Source organism: Pteropus alecto, unplaced genomic scaffold (genome assembly GCF_000325575.1).
Source record: "Pteropus alecto unplaced genomic scaffold, ASM32557v1 scaffold20, whole genome shotgun sequence".
Taxonomy (NCBI): domain Eukaryota; kingdom Metazoa; phylum Chordata; class Mammalia; order Chiroptera; family Pteropodidae; genus Pteropus; species Pteropus alecto.
In genome coordinates, this window is record NW_006436298.1 from 3,634,811 (window position 1) to 3,651,857 (window position 17,047).

The 17,047-nt window shown below is 32.9% G+C and overlaps 1 protein-coding gene across 1 annotated transcript in view; it reads left to right on the plus strand.

Moving 5' to 3' along the window:
- Positions 1-17,047, plus strand: part of CWC27 (CWC27 spliceosome associated protein homolog) — a 169,412-nt gene that overhangs the window by 18,621 nt on the left and 133,744 nt on the right. Inside the window, 4 exon segments of the mRNA XM_015590307.2 lie at positions 643-712; positions 11,443-11,522; positions 12,496-12,517; positions 14,524-14,681. Of these exon segments, the coding sequence (XP_015445793.1) occupies positions 643-712; positions 11,443-11,522; positions 12,496-12,517; positions 14,524-14,681 (330 nt within the window).

The following is a 17,047-nucleotide window of genomic DNA, read 5'->3' on the forward strand; positions in this document are numbered from 1 at the left end:
TTAAATCTAGATTTGGTGTAAAAATTCCTCTTTTATTGTCAAATCTCTTATTTTTCTAATATCTGAGAGAATTTTAATAACTTCTTACTTATCTTTCTTGGGATATCTTTGGTTTGAAGGCTCAAAGAAGAGATACTTAGTATTTTTCTCTGTGGGCTATTTTTTCAGTTGTTTATTGCTCGTATTTGTTTGACAATTTTGTGTAACTTATTCATTTTAAAATATTAAGCCATATTTTGGCAAACACTAGATTATTTCCCATTTGTAGTACTCTTGGGGATATATATTTATTAGTTTTTCAGAATTCTCCATTTTGCAAACCAGTTTTGATAAAAATAAAAAGCTTAATTATTTCTGTCATGCTTGACTTAGTATATTTAACAGTAATACTCAGAATGGATTTTTAGTCATTAGTTTAGTCTAATATATGAAACCTCTGTGATCTGAGGCCAAAACTTTAACATTATGCTGAAAATACAGATCCTTAGTATATTTCTACTGAATACTAAGTGATATTAACTATTGTTAGATAGAATGTATTTCTTCTTGTAAGTTCTATTTTTTGAAAATAGGATATTTATAAGTATTGCCTAACTTTTTCTTCCTAATTCTTTTATTCTTTTTTCCTTTTTTTTTTGTTAGAAATTTTAGTTTACTTTCATTTGGAGAGGAAGCTGAGGAAGAAGAGGAAGAAGTAAACAGAGTTAGTCAGGTAAAACTCTAATTTGCCCTTTGTTCTGAATTATAAAAGAAATTAGGGTCTGTATCTTACTCATTTTTGTATCTCCTGCTATACATGGCATAGTACATTTACATAATATGTATTCAGTAAATGGTCATTGAACTAATTTGTAAAATGATTTGTGGTCAGTAATATTTGTAACTTCTGAGATGATTTGCCTTCTTAAAATTGTAGTTTTCTTTTTAAACCTGGCATTCTTTTTTTAGTCAGTGAGAACTAGAGTTAAAGAATAATTCAACTTTATGATTCATCTTTTAATTGCTATTTAATTGGTTTGCTAGATGATAATTATTATTATTATTATAACAGCGACAGACCAAAGCTCTTATATTCATTTTAATATTATTTATATATTTATTCATTTAATTAATTCTCATCGTGGCCCTTTAAGATAGGTATTACTATTATCCCCATTTTACCTATGAATAAATTAAGATATAGATAGGTTATAATTTGCTCAAAGTCACAAAGCCATTAAGTAGCTAGAGCTGGGATTTGAAACCTACATCTGTCTGACTATAAAATCCATGTTTTTGGACTATACATTTCCTCCTGGCCTTTTACCCCGCTAATGCTTCCCATAGGCCTTTAAGTGTAGTTTTTCTCAATATCACTTTCATCATGATTCTCATTGCTGAAAAATCTACAGTGTCCTGCCATTGTTTAGAGCAGTGATTCTGATAAGTACATTCCAAGAAAATCATCTAAAGGGTTTTTACTCCCAAAGATTCTGATATGTCTTCCTTTTTTGAAAATTAGTGAACACTGAGATCTAAAGGATTAGGTTCAAAGTCTTTATTGTAATAATTAAAACTGTGTAACCCAGCACTGCCTTAGTTGCTTAACATAATAACCTATTTCTTACCAACACTAACAATAGCATTAACTTAGCACATTATCGTTACCCTTGTCTTTACTTTTTTTCCATGTGCTCTGTCGCCCTCACCACTGAGCATCATTTTAGTAGGCATATGGTAAGCACTCTACTTATACCCCTTGCATTGAAACTGAATTAAAATGGGCATGTGCAAGAAATATTTTGGATATAATTTTTCTCACTGATTTTGGTATTCTTGAGTGAACTATTTGATATCCCGATTCAATTATCACCTACATACTAATATTCTGAACTAGGAAACAGGGCCAAATATTTTTTCTGGACTCATACACTCAGTATGAGTTGCCTTTAGGAAACATCTCTACTTTAAATGTCAAAATTAAATTCATCTTTATATGAAAACTTTCTTTCTTATTCCTGATCAGCATCACCAGTATCTGTCACCCCAATAAAATCATCTTCTTTAGATGTCAATGTACTAGTCTCGCATTATTCATGATTCAAATTTGTGCCTCATTAAAATGAAAGATTTAGTATATGTTATGATCCTGTGGCTATATTTGTAAATAGACAAAAACACAAATATTAGATCTGGGAATTGTTAGGATTGTCTTTCATTGATGTTTTCTAAAGATGTCAGGTTTCTTTGCCTATTCATGCCTTCCCCACAGTTGTCCTACTCCCATTTTTTCTTTTGCTTTAAGTGCATTCTCTCTTTTATTTGGCTAACTTTTGTTTGTTTTTCTTTTAAGATTTAGCTTCATCATCAACTCCTGACTACCTCTCCTCTCTCCCCAACCCATCTCCCACCCAGGCAGAGCTTAATTCCTTTCAGTGGTAATCTATGTTCTTCGAAGCACTTATACTGCATTGTAATGCTTTATTATCTGCTACCTGTGCTAAATATTTATTTTGTCTCTATAAGCACCATGAGATATGGGTATTATTATTCCTTTTTTCATAAATGAAGAAACCAATACTCAGAGCGATTAAGTTGCTCATCCAAGACTCTGTAATTAGGAGATGGTAGAATCAGAAATTTGAACATAGATTTCTATAACTAAGTGTCTAATATGATTTTGAATGCTGCAGAAGCTACCTACTTTGAACTGAAGCCATCTTAAAGACGTGAGAAATTTCACTGGTAGCACAGCATTCTGGGTAGAAGGCAGCTGAGTGCAGTTGGCCCACTGCCCTTCCTAACTCCCATGGGGCCCTGGATTCTAGGTTAAATAGCCTTGGTGAGCAAGGGTAGAAGAGGGGAATTTCTCTGTCAGTCTTTTTGTTGAATTAAATATCTGGTCTCAAGTAAGTTTTATTCACAATTACTTTGAGATTGACTTTACTAGGAATTTAGTTTGAATTTTTTCTGTTTGTGACAATAACATGTGTTAAATGTTTAAAACTTATCTTCCTTCTGCTGCTTACTATTGCATAATAAAAATTGATATATTTAACTTATACTCAATATAGTGAACTTGATACTCCAAAAGCAATTTGTATTTGCTCTTAGGCCGAAAGGATACCATCATGATAATGCTAGCCTACTCTTTATATTTGCTTTTAAACCTGAAAAACACTTCAGACAGTAGAAAGACCAAGTAAATTCTTTTCTCTTTGCCAAGAAAATTGCAACCCGTAGTTCATTAGCAAATGAGTAGTATAACCCCAGTATTATGTCATCATATTTCTCTCACCTGACTCTTTAATGGGGAATGCTGTGTGATAAAATTATCAAATGTTTGTTTCTGACTCTCAAATCTATAATCTCTAGGCTGGCTTACTCTCCTTTTCTCCAGACTGGACATGTCTCTATTTCAGTATCCCACTGGTTACCCAAGCCCTGGCCAAGGCTTAATTCATTATCTTTCCTTCTCACACTTCTTTCTGTTCTGTGACTTTTCTTTCTGTTCACTTGTATCAGTATTCACTGATCTATTTCCCATTTGCCCTAAGATAACTCACGGATTACACTCCTAACCTTACCCACAAAGTTTGCCATGAAATATCTTGCTTTTATTATTATTTTCTCATCGCTCTAGTATATAGATAGTCTTTGGCGACAAATGACATCATTCTATTTACAGCATTCTGTTTTTAGTAGTGGTATTTCCATTTACAAAATACAGTAATTCTCAATCGCTGAAAATGTCAAATCCTAGAAAGCATAGCATTCCTATGGATGATGTTAAATTAACATTGGCAGCAAGCCGCATTTCTTTTTCCAAAGGGGAAAAGGGCTAAAGAAGAATTTCAGATTCAATTCTGACTTTTTTCTTATTTTTTCTCTGTATAACCAGTTAATTGTACTGTCTACCAATTTTTCATCCATGATGTATTTCAAATCTATTTTTTCCCCTTAATTTATTTTGCTACTACCCTTGTTCAGGCCTTTATTATCTCTAGCTTAGACTGCTACCATAGTCTATAAACTGGTCTATCTTCTTTTCTTCCCTTCCACTCTTTACTATCAGAATAGTCATTCCGAAGCCTCATTAAGATATTACAATTGCTTTCTGCTGACTGTAGATATAAGGCCAAATTCTTTGGCCTATTATTTCAGGCCTCTGCTTTCATGACTCCCCTTCACCAATTCTGTCTTTTAGCCTAATACTTCTTAAACTTCTCTGCTGATAAAATTCACTTCCAGTACTTTTTGAAAAATTGAATTCCTAGGCTCCATCTCAGACCTGCTGAATCAGAATCTCCAAAGGAGGGAGCTCGGGAAGCTGTAATTTTAATGAATTCCATGTAATTCTTATCAGGGGAATGTAGGAAATACTGTTAGCAGTTCTGAACTATTTGCTATTCTACATAAATGCCTTGTATTTTCCTTTTTGCGTGTCTTTGTTTATGTTCTTTTCACTGCCTAAAGTGTTCTATCCGATTTCTGAATGTCAAAGTCATATTTTAACACCTGAAATACCATCTTTTCTAAATGTCTTCTCCACTTTGCTTAATCTTTTTTTCCAATCTAACCTTTGCCTTTTGCGTGATACTTATATTTTCTTTTCAAAAACATCCTTTTTGCTTTATTACATAAACATATGACTGTGTTATCATTGTATATTACTGAAACATTATACCCTCTTCTTTCTGACTTATTGTGTAGAATTCTAGGCTATGAGCTCCTTGATAAACTTTGTGTCATCATCTTTGAGTGAACAGTGTGTTGGAGCAGAAATAGCATGAATTTGGGATCATACAGACTTATATTAGCTCTTTGCTTTCCACCGATTCTCTGTGATATTGGATAACTTAGTCTCTCTAAGCCTCAATTTTCCTCTTTGTAACATGGAAATAATATGTATCATTTAGAATTGTGAATTTAGGATATGGATATTTCTTACTTTGATATGTTATACAATCTTGCAAATGTTTCTGAAAGTCAAATGTCTTAAAGTAAATACATACTTTGTGTGACAATTTGTATTTATTCTCAGAGAACTAAAGAATATCAAACAATCTCTAATATGGTCATAACTATTATGCAGAAGCTGCCACCTTCATGTTTAAGCAGTCTAGAGGATGGGTGAGAAACTTCCCAGCAGCTTTGTGGGGTTAGAAGCATAAGCTCAGCACAGTCAGCCTAGTGCCCTTCCTGAGCACACCCATGGCATTCTGGATAGTAGCTTGAGCATCTTTGGAGAGCATAGGTGTACACCTGTACATCACAACCCAGCAACAACCCATTCTCCATATGTGAGTCAATCTTAGTACAATGTGTACAATCTTTGGCCTACAGAATTTAGCTGTTTTGTCTTTTTATATAATGGAGCCGTGCATAAATTTAGCTTGAGAAAATAGAACAACAACAAAAACTCATTGAAATGTACTGGCTTAGAGGAAAAAAATTTCTGTAGAGGGCATGAGATAAGTTCTAGACAGAATCAGAATGAAAGTGTATGTTGATTATTTTGGTTTTGTACTGTTCTTCAGACTATGAACACCCTTTGAATACATTTTACCTTATGGATACAATGAAATCTTGGTAAGAAAAGGGAAGGCTAGCCTGAATATTAGAAAAGATGACAAAAAGAATACATATATTTTAAAATTTCACCTTACTGTTTTTATATGTATGTAATAAGTAGAGCCAGAGTAAAGTGTCTTTTACAGTGACTGAGAACAATTTGCAGTTTCAGTGGTTGCATGAAATTAAATATTTCTAGAGGACTTGAAAATAATTGTTTCATTATTCATTTCCTTATCAAGTTTCTTTTTTCAGTGACTCCACAGTGTTAAGCTTTATTCCAGAACCAGTCTAACATCACAAGTTAATAATTGGTGAAGTCTGAATTGAGGCTTTACTTTATGTGAAAGGAGAAATAAGAGTCCACTCTGGTTTATGGATTATCAGTGTGGGATTACAGACACTGCTTTACTCCACTCAATTATTCACTAAAAGGCGCCTCTCCCACGTGGGTTAGCTTTCCTTCATTCTTTAGTTCAGTATCTTTCTACTACCTGATAAAAATCTTTTAGAATAATAGAATTTTATAGCTCAAAGGGATCTAGTCCAACTTCCTTTCTTTATAGATGAGGAAACTGAGACTCTGGGTAAGTGACTTGCCAGACTGACTTCATTTCCTTTTTGATAGGATTGCATGATAGGAGGATGCCATACTATGAGTTCAGGAAAGCACATTGTCAGAGTCTCTCATGATATGCTTGTGGACAACATGAGGAAATGTAATCTGGGAGATAGTACTATCAGATGGATTTATAGCTGACTGGATACTTCTGTCCAAAGAGTGCTTTGTTATCAGTGTGTGCCTGATTATTTGAACAAGTAAGTTGAAATGTAATAGGAGTGCATGTAAATTCTGTACTTTAGTTTAATAAAATCAGCCGAATAAGTACTTAATAGCCTGTAAGCCCTAGTTGAATTATTAAGAGTAAGCTCTCTAGAATAAGGAATTTAACATTCTTTGCATTTTGGAAGATCATATTTGCAGCATTCTGTTCAGTTCTGAACACATTTAAGAAGGACACTGACAAACTAGATGCATCCGGATGCTGGGAGGGTCATGAGGAGGATGGGGATGATGCCAAAAACCATCTCACATGGGGGCTGCTTGAGGAACTGGATATGCCTTGGAGAAGTAAAACCTAAGTGAAACTGTGATCGTAGGTTTTGAATATTTGAAAGGTTTTTATCTGGAAGATCCCCACCCCCCTTCATATTGCTTTCTTAAGTAGTAGTTTCATTCAGATGTCTGTATTGGTTTAAAATTTACTTTTGAATCTTTGTGTATAACTTAAATACAAATGTCAAAATATTTTTCAAGTGAAAGCATGCAATCAGATAAATAGTTTTCAAGGGGTGAATTAAATGGTAGGTCCATTATAAATGTTCCTCAATAGCTAGATTTTAAAATAGTGTTTAAATTGTGCCACATTCATAATCGTGCTACACATGGTATTCCTCTCACTTCAAGATATGTTCACGTTTTTACTTCAAATCCAGAGTAAAAAAAAGGCTTTTTTTCTCACCCAGAAAAAATTTATGTTGATAGACAAATATACCACTTTTGAAAATAAAGTAAGAATGTTTTGTCTTATTCTTGTTTATCTTATGAAATTAAAGTTTCTCAGAAGTTAGGACATGGAGATGCGCATGGCATGGAGAGTGCTGCTAGGCCATTTACACAGAGGTTGTCAGAAGTGTTAAACAGTTTAATTTATAAAATGTTTTTGCCCCATTAAATTGCATTAAACTTTAATTTACTATCTTTTAAGTTGTTTAATTTAAAAAAGATGTTAATATGTTTGTATTAATTTCATATTTCTGCTGTAACAAATTACCATCATTTTAGTGGCTTGAAGCAAAATGAATTTAATATTTTACAGTTCTGAAGGTCAAGTCTAAAACCGCTTTCACTGGGGTAGGTATTGATGTATTCACAGAGCTGCCTTCCTCCTAGAGGCTCTAGGGAGAATGTTACCTTACATTTTCCAGCTTCTGGAGACTACTTATATTCCTTGGCTTGTAGACCCTTTCCTCATCTTCAAAGCCAGCAATCTTTTTGTATCTAAAGTAAACTCTATGTAGTATACCTAATAACGGGAATTGTTTGTGGTTGATTTTTAGTTCCAGAAGGTAGAACTAGGTTTGGTTTAATGGTTTGGAAATTTTTTTTCTTCAATTAGAAAGAGAATTGTCAATAATGGAAGACATTTAAGGAGTGCTTTTTATGTGTGTGTCGGGGAGATGTGATGAGCTCCCAGTCAATACTGATTGACTAGTCAGCAGTGATGTCAGAGAGATTCTTACATTGGGTGGGAGACTAGATTAAGTTGCCTGTAAGATCTTTTTTTTTTTTTTAAACTATTAAGTTTTTCTGGTTTTCTTCTAGAGGTCACAGAATGTAATAGGGTTCTTCAGCAAAACAGAAAAATGTGAGTGAGTGTGTGTGTGTGTGTGTGTGTGTGTGTGTGTGTGTGTGGAGAGAGAGAAAGAGAATGCTTTAGATTGACAGATCTTTTAGAAATTGTGTCATATGCTTGTGGGGGCTGACTAGTCTAAAATGTTCAGAGTAGACCAACAAGCTAGAGACTCAAAGAAGAGTTGATGTCATGGTCTTGAGTTCAAAATCTGCAGGCTGGAAACTCAGGCAGAGTTTCTGTGTTGCAGTCTTGAGGCTTAATTGCTTCTTGTTGGAAAATAGCAGTCTTACCTCTTAATGTCTTCAACTGATTAGATGAGGCCCACCAACATTTTGGTGGATAATGTGCCTTACTCAAAGTTTACTGATTTAAGTGTTAATCATAACTAAAAAATACTTTGTAGCAACTTATAGGCTGGTGTTTGACCAAACAACCAGACATCATAGCATAAAAGTAGCTATCACTTAGAGATAGTTAGAGATTTAGACCCAGACCTTCCAACCTCTTGACGCATTTTGTTCCTCTGTACCACTATGTGTCTTTCTTCCTTTCCCTCCCTCCCTCCCTTCCTCCCTTCCTTCCTTCCTTCCTTCTTTCCTTCCTTCCTTCCTTCCTTCCTTCCTTCCTTCCTTCCTTCCTTCCTTCTTTTCTTCCTTCCTTCCTTCTTTCCTTCCATCTTTCCTTTCTTCCTTCCTGCTTGTACTCTATTTAATTCCCACTGTTTCATAGCCTCTTTGCTCTTGTGAATGAAGTGCTAGGCGATAGTATAATTTTCCCATATTCTCTTTGATGTTCATTTTCAGATTTGCTTACAGACAATTTTAATTTACTGTGGAACTCCTAGTACTGAATTCACCTAATATATTTAGTATTTTGGTTAGGATCTAGACCCTTTAGCTAGTTGCTTTTCTGTAATTTCTAAAAAATTATTTTAAAATATATTCAGTATTTGTTTTTTTCCTAAAGTTATTGCTACCTCTTGGTATAAATAAGAACCTTAAAATAGGTCATTCAGAAAGAATAGTCATGAAAAAGAAATATATGAATTCATTTTTATCCTCTTTGTGACTATCTCTGAATTTCTCCAGTTCTTCCACAATTTGTTTTGTCTGCCTGCAGAATGCAAAGTCTACTATAATAGGAAGGGACATCTAAAAAATTGCTCTTGATCACATATTTCTATGCTAATTTAATTTAAAAAGTTAATTAAAATTTGAAATAGTACTGATCATTTAGATTAATTCACAGTTTCTTTCTATTAAGTCTTATTTTAAATTAGTATAAGACAAGTTTTTCTTTTCCCTTTAAGCTATTTTAAGTTTTAGGAAATAAACAAGAACCCATTTTTCAAAATGTTAATTAACTAACAATTGTAAAATAACTTTTACAAATAAATGGAATAGTTAGTTCATTAATGGACCAAGAACCTAGAGATCTGAATTCTAATCTTCCTCCTGTTATTTATTAGTATCACTCTCATTTACTTATCTGTTCATTAAGAGAATGAACTAGAGGATCTGAGGCTACCTCTAGCTGTGATATTTGTGATTGTGACTCTAGAAGGGAGCCACAAGGGAAGAATTAATAGGGGAATATTTCTTAGAGTAGATGAAGGTAAACATTGATGGCTAAAGATACAGAAGGAAGAAATTTTAGGTAAGAAAAGCATGAACAAAAGATGTTCAAGTTTTATTCTATTTTAGGTCTCCTTTTGTGTTTACTTGTACACTTTTGAACATATCTCATTTAATTCTCTTGTGAAATAGGCAAGTCTGCAATTTTTTTTTCTCATTTTGTAGGTGTGGTCTAATGGGGTCATTCTACTTCCTTAAATGGTACAAGTTTTGAACTAAAGCCCATAGAATTACTGAATATTAGGTTTTGAAACTTATTTGATCCAATACCATCTTTCTTCTTGTTTTGTGTTCTTTCTGCTACATGTTTTTTGAACAGTAATTGTTCAGTTTTCATTGTTGAACAAATTATTAAGTAATTAGTTGATATTTTGCCTTTTCATCATTCGTTGGTTAATATAAGGTTATGGAATTAGAAATATTGATTAATATTGTATAATTCAGATTCTATGACTTTTTAAAACTACAGGTAAATAGCTTCTTAAGGTTAATTGGGAAAGGATTTTGTTTTGTCTCAGGAAACTAGACTATAAGCATGTTTTACTTGATTAAGTCTTTAAAATGTGAACTCCATGTTAATACAGAAATGTAAAAATCTATTATTTTCATTATGGAAATATGTTTCAGAAGGTATACTTTTACCTCAGAGTAAAACCTGTCAAATTTAGAAAGCTGTTCTCAAAATTGTTAAACAGTGGGAAAGAGGTATTCTTACCTCTCTGCAGCTGACATTTAAAAATTTCAGTTAACACATTTTGTAACGAATTTTTCAAAACAAAATTTTTCTTCAAAATAAATAGAAATTATTCTTTCTTGCTCATCTCTAACCTCTTACTGTTCACCCTCAGTGATTAGTTAAGGTGTGGGGTTGGTGAGAAGCTTCCTATCTCAAGATACAAGGTATAAATTTGAAGTTTTCCCACCGTGTGGTATGGAAGTCTGTAAGATAGTCTGGGTCCATAGGGGACTCTCGGCAGAGGGTAGGGGGAAGGATACATTTGGATTTTTGGTATATTATTGTGAGACCCAGATTTAAATCCTAGATCCCTACCACTGATTAGCATTGTGACCTCTAGTACATTACTTAATCTCTCTAAGTCTTTATTTTTCATCTATAAATATACTTACATCTGGAGAGGGGAGGAGGTGAGAGTTAGGAATACTGTATTATAACTCAGTGCCTGGCACAAAATATATATGTAATAAGTTGGAATAATAGTAGCAATGGTAGTTATTTTATAGTTCTAATTTTTATACTTTTCTAAGTCTTGTTTCTCTATTAAAATATAAATTTTAGAACATGAACTTTGAAATTAAAGCATTTAATAAATATTTAGTCATCAGTGAATGTTGTCATAATTGAGAGGCTCTTCTACATATATCTTTTATGTTTGTTAAATGGTACCTCATAGACACAGTTATGTGGTTGCTTGGGTACATTTTTAAAGTGGTTCTGTGAAGTATAAGCAGTATACTTGAAGAATAATAGTTTGCATTTTTTTCAAATTACTTCTGTGATTTATCTTCTAAGTTTTTATATATGGGTCAAAAATTAAATAGGTTAGTTGTATGTAAATCATAACGAGGATTTAGAGTTAGGAAATAGTAATCAATAAACTTATTTTTAAGGCTATATCCCCTTTTGAAAGAAAAGATGTTTCTAAAATATTTTCAGTCAGTGAGAGAGTAAAATTTTTATTTATAAAACTTTATAGTGAAAGTTTCAAGAACACATTTCTTTTGCTAACCATGTTATATTAGTGCTAGATTTTAAGTAAATTTGTTAACTTGTCCTTTTTTCCACTCCACTGATGATTATATTATGCATTCCTTTCTAGAGCATGAAAGGAAAAAGCAAGAGTAGTCATGACTTGCTTAAGGATGATCCACATCTCAGTTCTGTCCCAGTCGTTGAAAGGTAATATGGTGTATTGTGATCCCAAGTTTTTATTTTCTGGTTCAGATCATTTTCTTGCTTCCTTGTGAGTAAACAGTCAGTTCTCATAAGTCAGAATTTTCCACCCCAGCCAAAAAACTAAAGCATTTTGATAATGAAGAGTAGAGGTTCCAGTATAATGGAGAGAAATGCTGTAGTCACCTTCACTCATCTTGCTATCTATCTCTGTTGACCTAACTAAGTTTAAATTAATTGTTAAACTTTTAAGTTTGGGGATACTTTGAATACTAGGAAACTGTCTGCTTTAACAGCTTAGTGTTTAATTCAAATTTGCTTTGCTAACTTCTTCCTCGAAGCATTTTAGTCTCAGTTGGTATCATGGGTAAAGAAATCAGAGTTAAAGTGTTTTGTGAAGAAGTTGGCACATTTTGGACCAATTCCCTGAATATTATTTCTTATATATTTCAGAAGTTAATAGAAAATTATCTTACTATCTTTGTTGCTTCTCTTTGAGAAAGGAAGATGTCTTACTGTTGCATATAATTGCACATGATACATTGGGCCAGTGTCTTCTCAAAAGGGGACTAAAATACTATTATACTAAGTTTAGCTCATTTTCAAAAATTCTATTTCAAAACAGTCTTTTCTTAATATCTTTGTATTTGCAAGATTTGGTATCTTCGGCCAGAATACATCAAGCTAATGAAAGAAATTATTTTCTGCAGCCCTTTGTTCATAAAAATAGCATTGTTGATTATTGTTTGCGTTTTTTTTTTTTTTAATTCTATTGATTTCACTTATGTGCTAATGGAGTATACCTCTTATTGTATTTATAAAATGACTCCTTTTTAGAATGTGTCTCTGTGTTCCAGAACGCCATTCTGAAGTTTCTATGTTGAAATAAGTTTCTGAAGTTTTAAACAAAATAGTTGAATAATTTTATTAAATTCATTCTGAAGCTAAAATTTACTTGTTTTTCTTATTTTTTTTATAGTGAAAAAGGAGATTCAGATGATGTGAGTATTTTAGTATATAGTTTGAACAATTTATAGAAAATTCAAAATTTTATATAAAATTAAGTTATGTTTTTCTTAAAAGGTAATATGTATTACTTTTATAATTATACATATAAAATTTTGAAAAAATTTGGAAGATTTGAAAAATAAATCATTTGTTTTGATATTGTTATATTTTCTTACAACTATGTGTCTACGTGTGTGTTTCCCTATAAAATGGAATCTTATAGATGAATTTCCAGCCTGTTTTTTCTTCCTCTGATATAACGTTACTTGAATACTCAAAATTCAGATGTCATTGATTTTATTTTATGTTAAAAGTTTGAATGTTGATGAATGGTCATGCTCCACGATGTATAGGAAATGCTTGGGTCAGTCTTTTGTAGTAGTATTCCTTCTTTATACACATATTTCAGAAGATTCTCTTTCATGACTGTAGTGATTTTTCTTTATTAGTTGTACTGGCTATTGAAGCTGTTAAACCAGAAGGCGGAGTTTTCTTTATGTATAAGAGATCAAGTTTTCAAGTCATCCATTTGCTACTCTATGTAAAAACTCATTGATCTTTGGATTGTATAATTCATTAGGAAGTACCTAGCTTTCTGTGCATGAACACAGCTTCATCTATTACCATACTCAAAAGAGAGGGTTATTGCTAACTGCGTATAGTAAAGAAAGGATAAATATGTAACCTGTTCAAGAAAATCTTCCTGGAAGAGATGATTGTGTTGTGTCTTATAGGAGAATTAGAAGTTAGCTAGATCAAAAAAGAATGTGGTGAAGGGCACGGTTGCTCTAGCTCTTAGAACAGCATATGCTAAAGCATGGTAACAAGGAGAGATTATATCTTATTTAGGAAGTACAAGCTCAGATTAAAGTTTGAGAAGGAACCTGCTTTATGTGAAGAGCAGGGAGGAAGAGTGTTAAAGGTAGAGAGACCTACATGTGCAAAAGGCTCTGAAGCAGTAGAGTTTGGTGTGTCCAGGAGCCAAACGCAGACCAGTGTGACCAGAGTGCAGTGAGACAGGAGTGAGAGTGGGATGAGGTTGGAATGGGAGAGGGAAGCCAAATGTTAGTGAGGAGTTTTGATTTTCATCCTAAAAGTAATAAGGAACAGTTATAGGGTATTGGTTAAAAAAAAAAAGAATGCTATGATCAACTTTGCAATATAGGAAGATCACGGTTGGCAGTATTATAGAGGACAAATTAGAAGAAACAAATTGAAATCAAGGAGACCCAGCAGGAAGCTATGACAAGAGGAGAGTTTGACATAAGACCACAGCTGTGAGATGGGAAAGAGATAGATTTAAAAGAGGTCTGAGAGATGACAGATTTCCATACTATGAGGTGAGGGTGAAAGAGGAATCTAGGATAGCCAACTGCCAGGTTTCTGATTTGGGCAATTCATTAGATGGGTACAAATGAAAGAGTAGGCTTGATGTGGGGAGAAAAATGAAAAATTGTGGTTAATTTTCTACATTTTGAGATTCAGAGTACTTTAGACATCCATGTAACAATAATATGGATATGGAAGATAAGATCAAGGCGTGACGTAAAAGTATAGATATGTTCTTATGGTTTTGAAGGGGGTGAGGTCATCTAAGGGTAGTGTATGGGTTCTAACTTATTTTGAATTAATCCCTAGTTGAGGTCAGTATGCTGGCCAGCTGCTTCCAGAAGCCACATTTCCCATTGGGAAAGAATGGGAATATAAGTTTACACAATATACGGGGTGATACAGAGGGAGCCCAGTCTATGCAGCACAGAGGGACCAGGTGTGAATTGAGCAAATAACTCTTACTGGAGTGTCATATACTTACTTAGTTCACCTAGAGCAGACCCCAGGGGTATTTCCACCTGTAGCAGATTCTTCAGGCTCTTACTAATTCAAACAAATAAAACAAAACAAAACTGGCCTAGAATGCAATGAGGAGGATTTGAGATGGATCTCTAGAAATGAAAAGGGAAATGGAACTCCTGCAAACAGTCCATTTCAATTTCCACAGGATGGAGAATTTGAAAGTACAGAGCATGATGAAAATATTGATGGTGATGAGAGGAACTTGAGGAGAGAAAGAATTGTGAAAAAGTTAAAAAAGGAACCAGGTGCAAATGTTAAATCAGCTGGAGAGGGAGAAGTGGAGAAGAAATCAGTTAGCCGCAGGTAAGTCAAGTATTGTGCTTCTAGTAAGTATCAGTGTATTTATCTTTTTATACTTCATTTTAAATTAAGATTAAGTCCTCTATTCAATTTATTTTTTAAAACACAATTTTCATTGTGTTCGATATATATAACAGTTGTGCTAAATTAGCCCATTTGGAAGCCTAAAAGAAAATAGATTAGTTTTCAAGTAATTACATCAGTGATCCTATGAGTCAAATTCTACTTTATTTTTATCTGATCTCTTCTATAAATTTTTATATATGGGACAAGCAATATATTCACTATATATGGAAGGTTGTGTTTGTTTAATATCAATAAGAGCAGTAGAGTAATTGTATAGAACAAAAAGAGATAGCTTCAGATTAGGTGAGTAAAATTTGTCAAAACTGTTAAGAAAGTGTGTGGGCCTGAAACCTTTTTTTTTTTTTAATTTTTTTTTAAAAAAATTTTAGGCGAGGCAACCCTTGGTTGACCTCACAGATTATAAGGATCTTGTCAGTTTACAATCTCTTATTTTTTTATTTTTTACGCCTGCAGCACCTGTTCTTCCTAGGTGATCGCCCATCCAAGTACTAACTTGCTTAGCTTCCGAGATTGGCTGGGGTAGGGCTTGTTCAGGGTAGCATGGCCGTAGACTGAAACCATTCTTAAATATCTTTTCAAATCTGATTTGTACTATATACCCCTTCTAATCTCAATGGTATCATAAAAGAAACTTAGGCAAATGTCTTATGATAACGTTGTTAAATTTTGTGATTCAATATTTTATTCTCTTGAAATTAGACTTAATTGAAAAACTCTTTTGTGATCTCTTTATTATGACTTTATGGTATACATTTTAAATAATACTGCTTTAAAAAGTAATAGTATTTGTTTTGTTTTTATTTTTGGATGGCCTACGTTTGGGGATTTAACTACAAATAATCAACATTCTTTTTTTCTGTTATATTTCTCAGCCTCATATAGAAAAACTCAAAAGTTACAAGTATTTCCATGTTGTCATTGCTTAGCTCCTTTAATTTTTTCCTTTATGTAACCAGAAAAGTAATTCTCAGAAATTTCCACTGATGGTATAACCTTTTGCATTCAGAAATGGTACTTAGAAGTTACCTTAAACATCATTTTTTCCAGTACCATTTATCTGACAAATAATCACTATTGAATAATTTAATATAATAGATTAACTTTTGGCCACCATTCACTGAAGATTTTTAGTGATCATGTATATGCTTATACATAAAAGGAGTTGATGAGCTTCTCATTAGCTCTGTAACTTTTAGTCAAATCATGAATATAATCAAGGATACCTTTTTCTCTCTCTCATTTAAGACATTTGTTTACTGATTTTTAATAGCTATGCATTTTTTAATGTGACAAAAATACATTTTGAATTAAATGAACCAATTATGTTATATTTAAATGTTTCCTTAAGTCCTCAACTTTATTTTGTTGGCCTTAATACACTTTTAAATACTTATACACCCTGTAATTAATAGAATTTATAATTTAGCAAAGCTGAATTTTCTTCAAGAACTAAAGAAAGCTTATTTGGCAAAATTTGCCTTAATAAATGGTGGAAACACCAATATTCTATTTGTAAGTGTTCTCCTCTTTCCAGAATTTTCAATATTCACATCTTCTCTCTCTCTTTAATCCTGTCTCTTCTACCTACAAAGAGAAATAAAAGAAAAATGAGGTCAGGAGGACATAGAGAATTTCTAAAGGAAAATACAGTTTTTCACCCTTGTTTAGTAATTTCCACGATTGTCTCATGACCATTTAAGTACAAAAAGTTCCAAAATTGTTAGTGCTTTCGGTCAGCTACACCAGCTTCACTATAGTTTAAGTCTCAAGCTAGTTTTATATAAAAAAGAAGAAAGAAAAAAGAAAGAAAGAAAAAGAAAGAGAATGTCTAAGAGTCTTAAACAAATTGTAATATGGTGAAAAAGATAATTATATTTAAAGGAAAATCTCTGCTTAGCCTAAGTCAAATTATAAGGGAAATAGCTGCCAGCTGAATAGGATGTCAGTATGAAATCATTTTCTATTTAAAAAAAAGCCGTCTTGCTATATACAGACTTTTCATCTGGATGTACTTGAAGTACTCTATTATCCTTCCGACATTCTTTTATTCAAGCAGTAGGGATCAGGGACTAGACTAGCCTACCAGCCCTTTGGCAAGGAGCCATTCAAAGTATAATTTTACTGAAAATTTTTGGTATTACTTTTATTGGTAAAGAAACATTTGGAATCTGTTTAAGCTGTTTTTCACTTTGGATGTTAAGCCTACAAACAGTTTTGTTGATTACTTTATGTTTAAGCTGAGAATGATGTTTAACAATATAATCTGCAAAAAACTTACATCG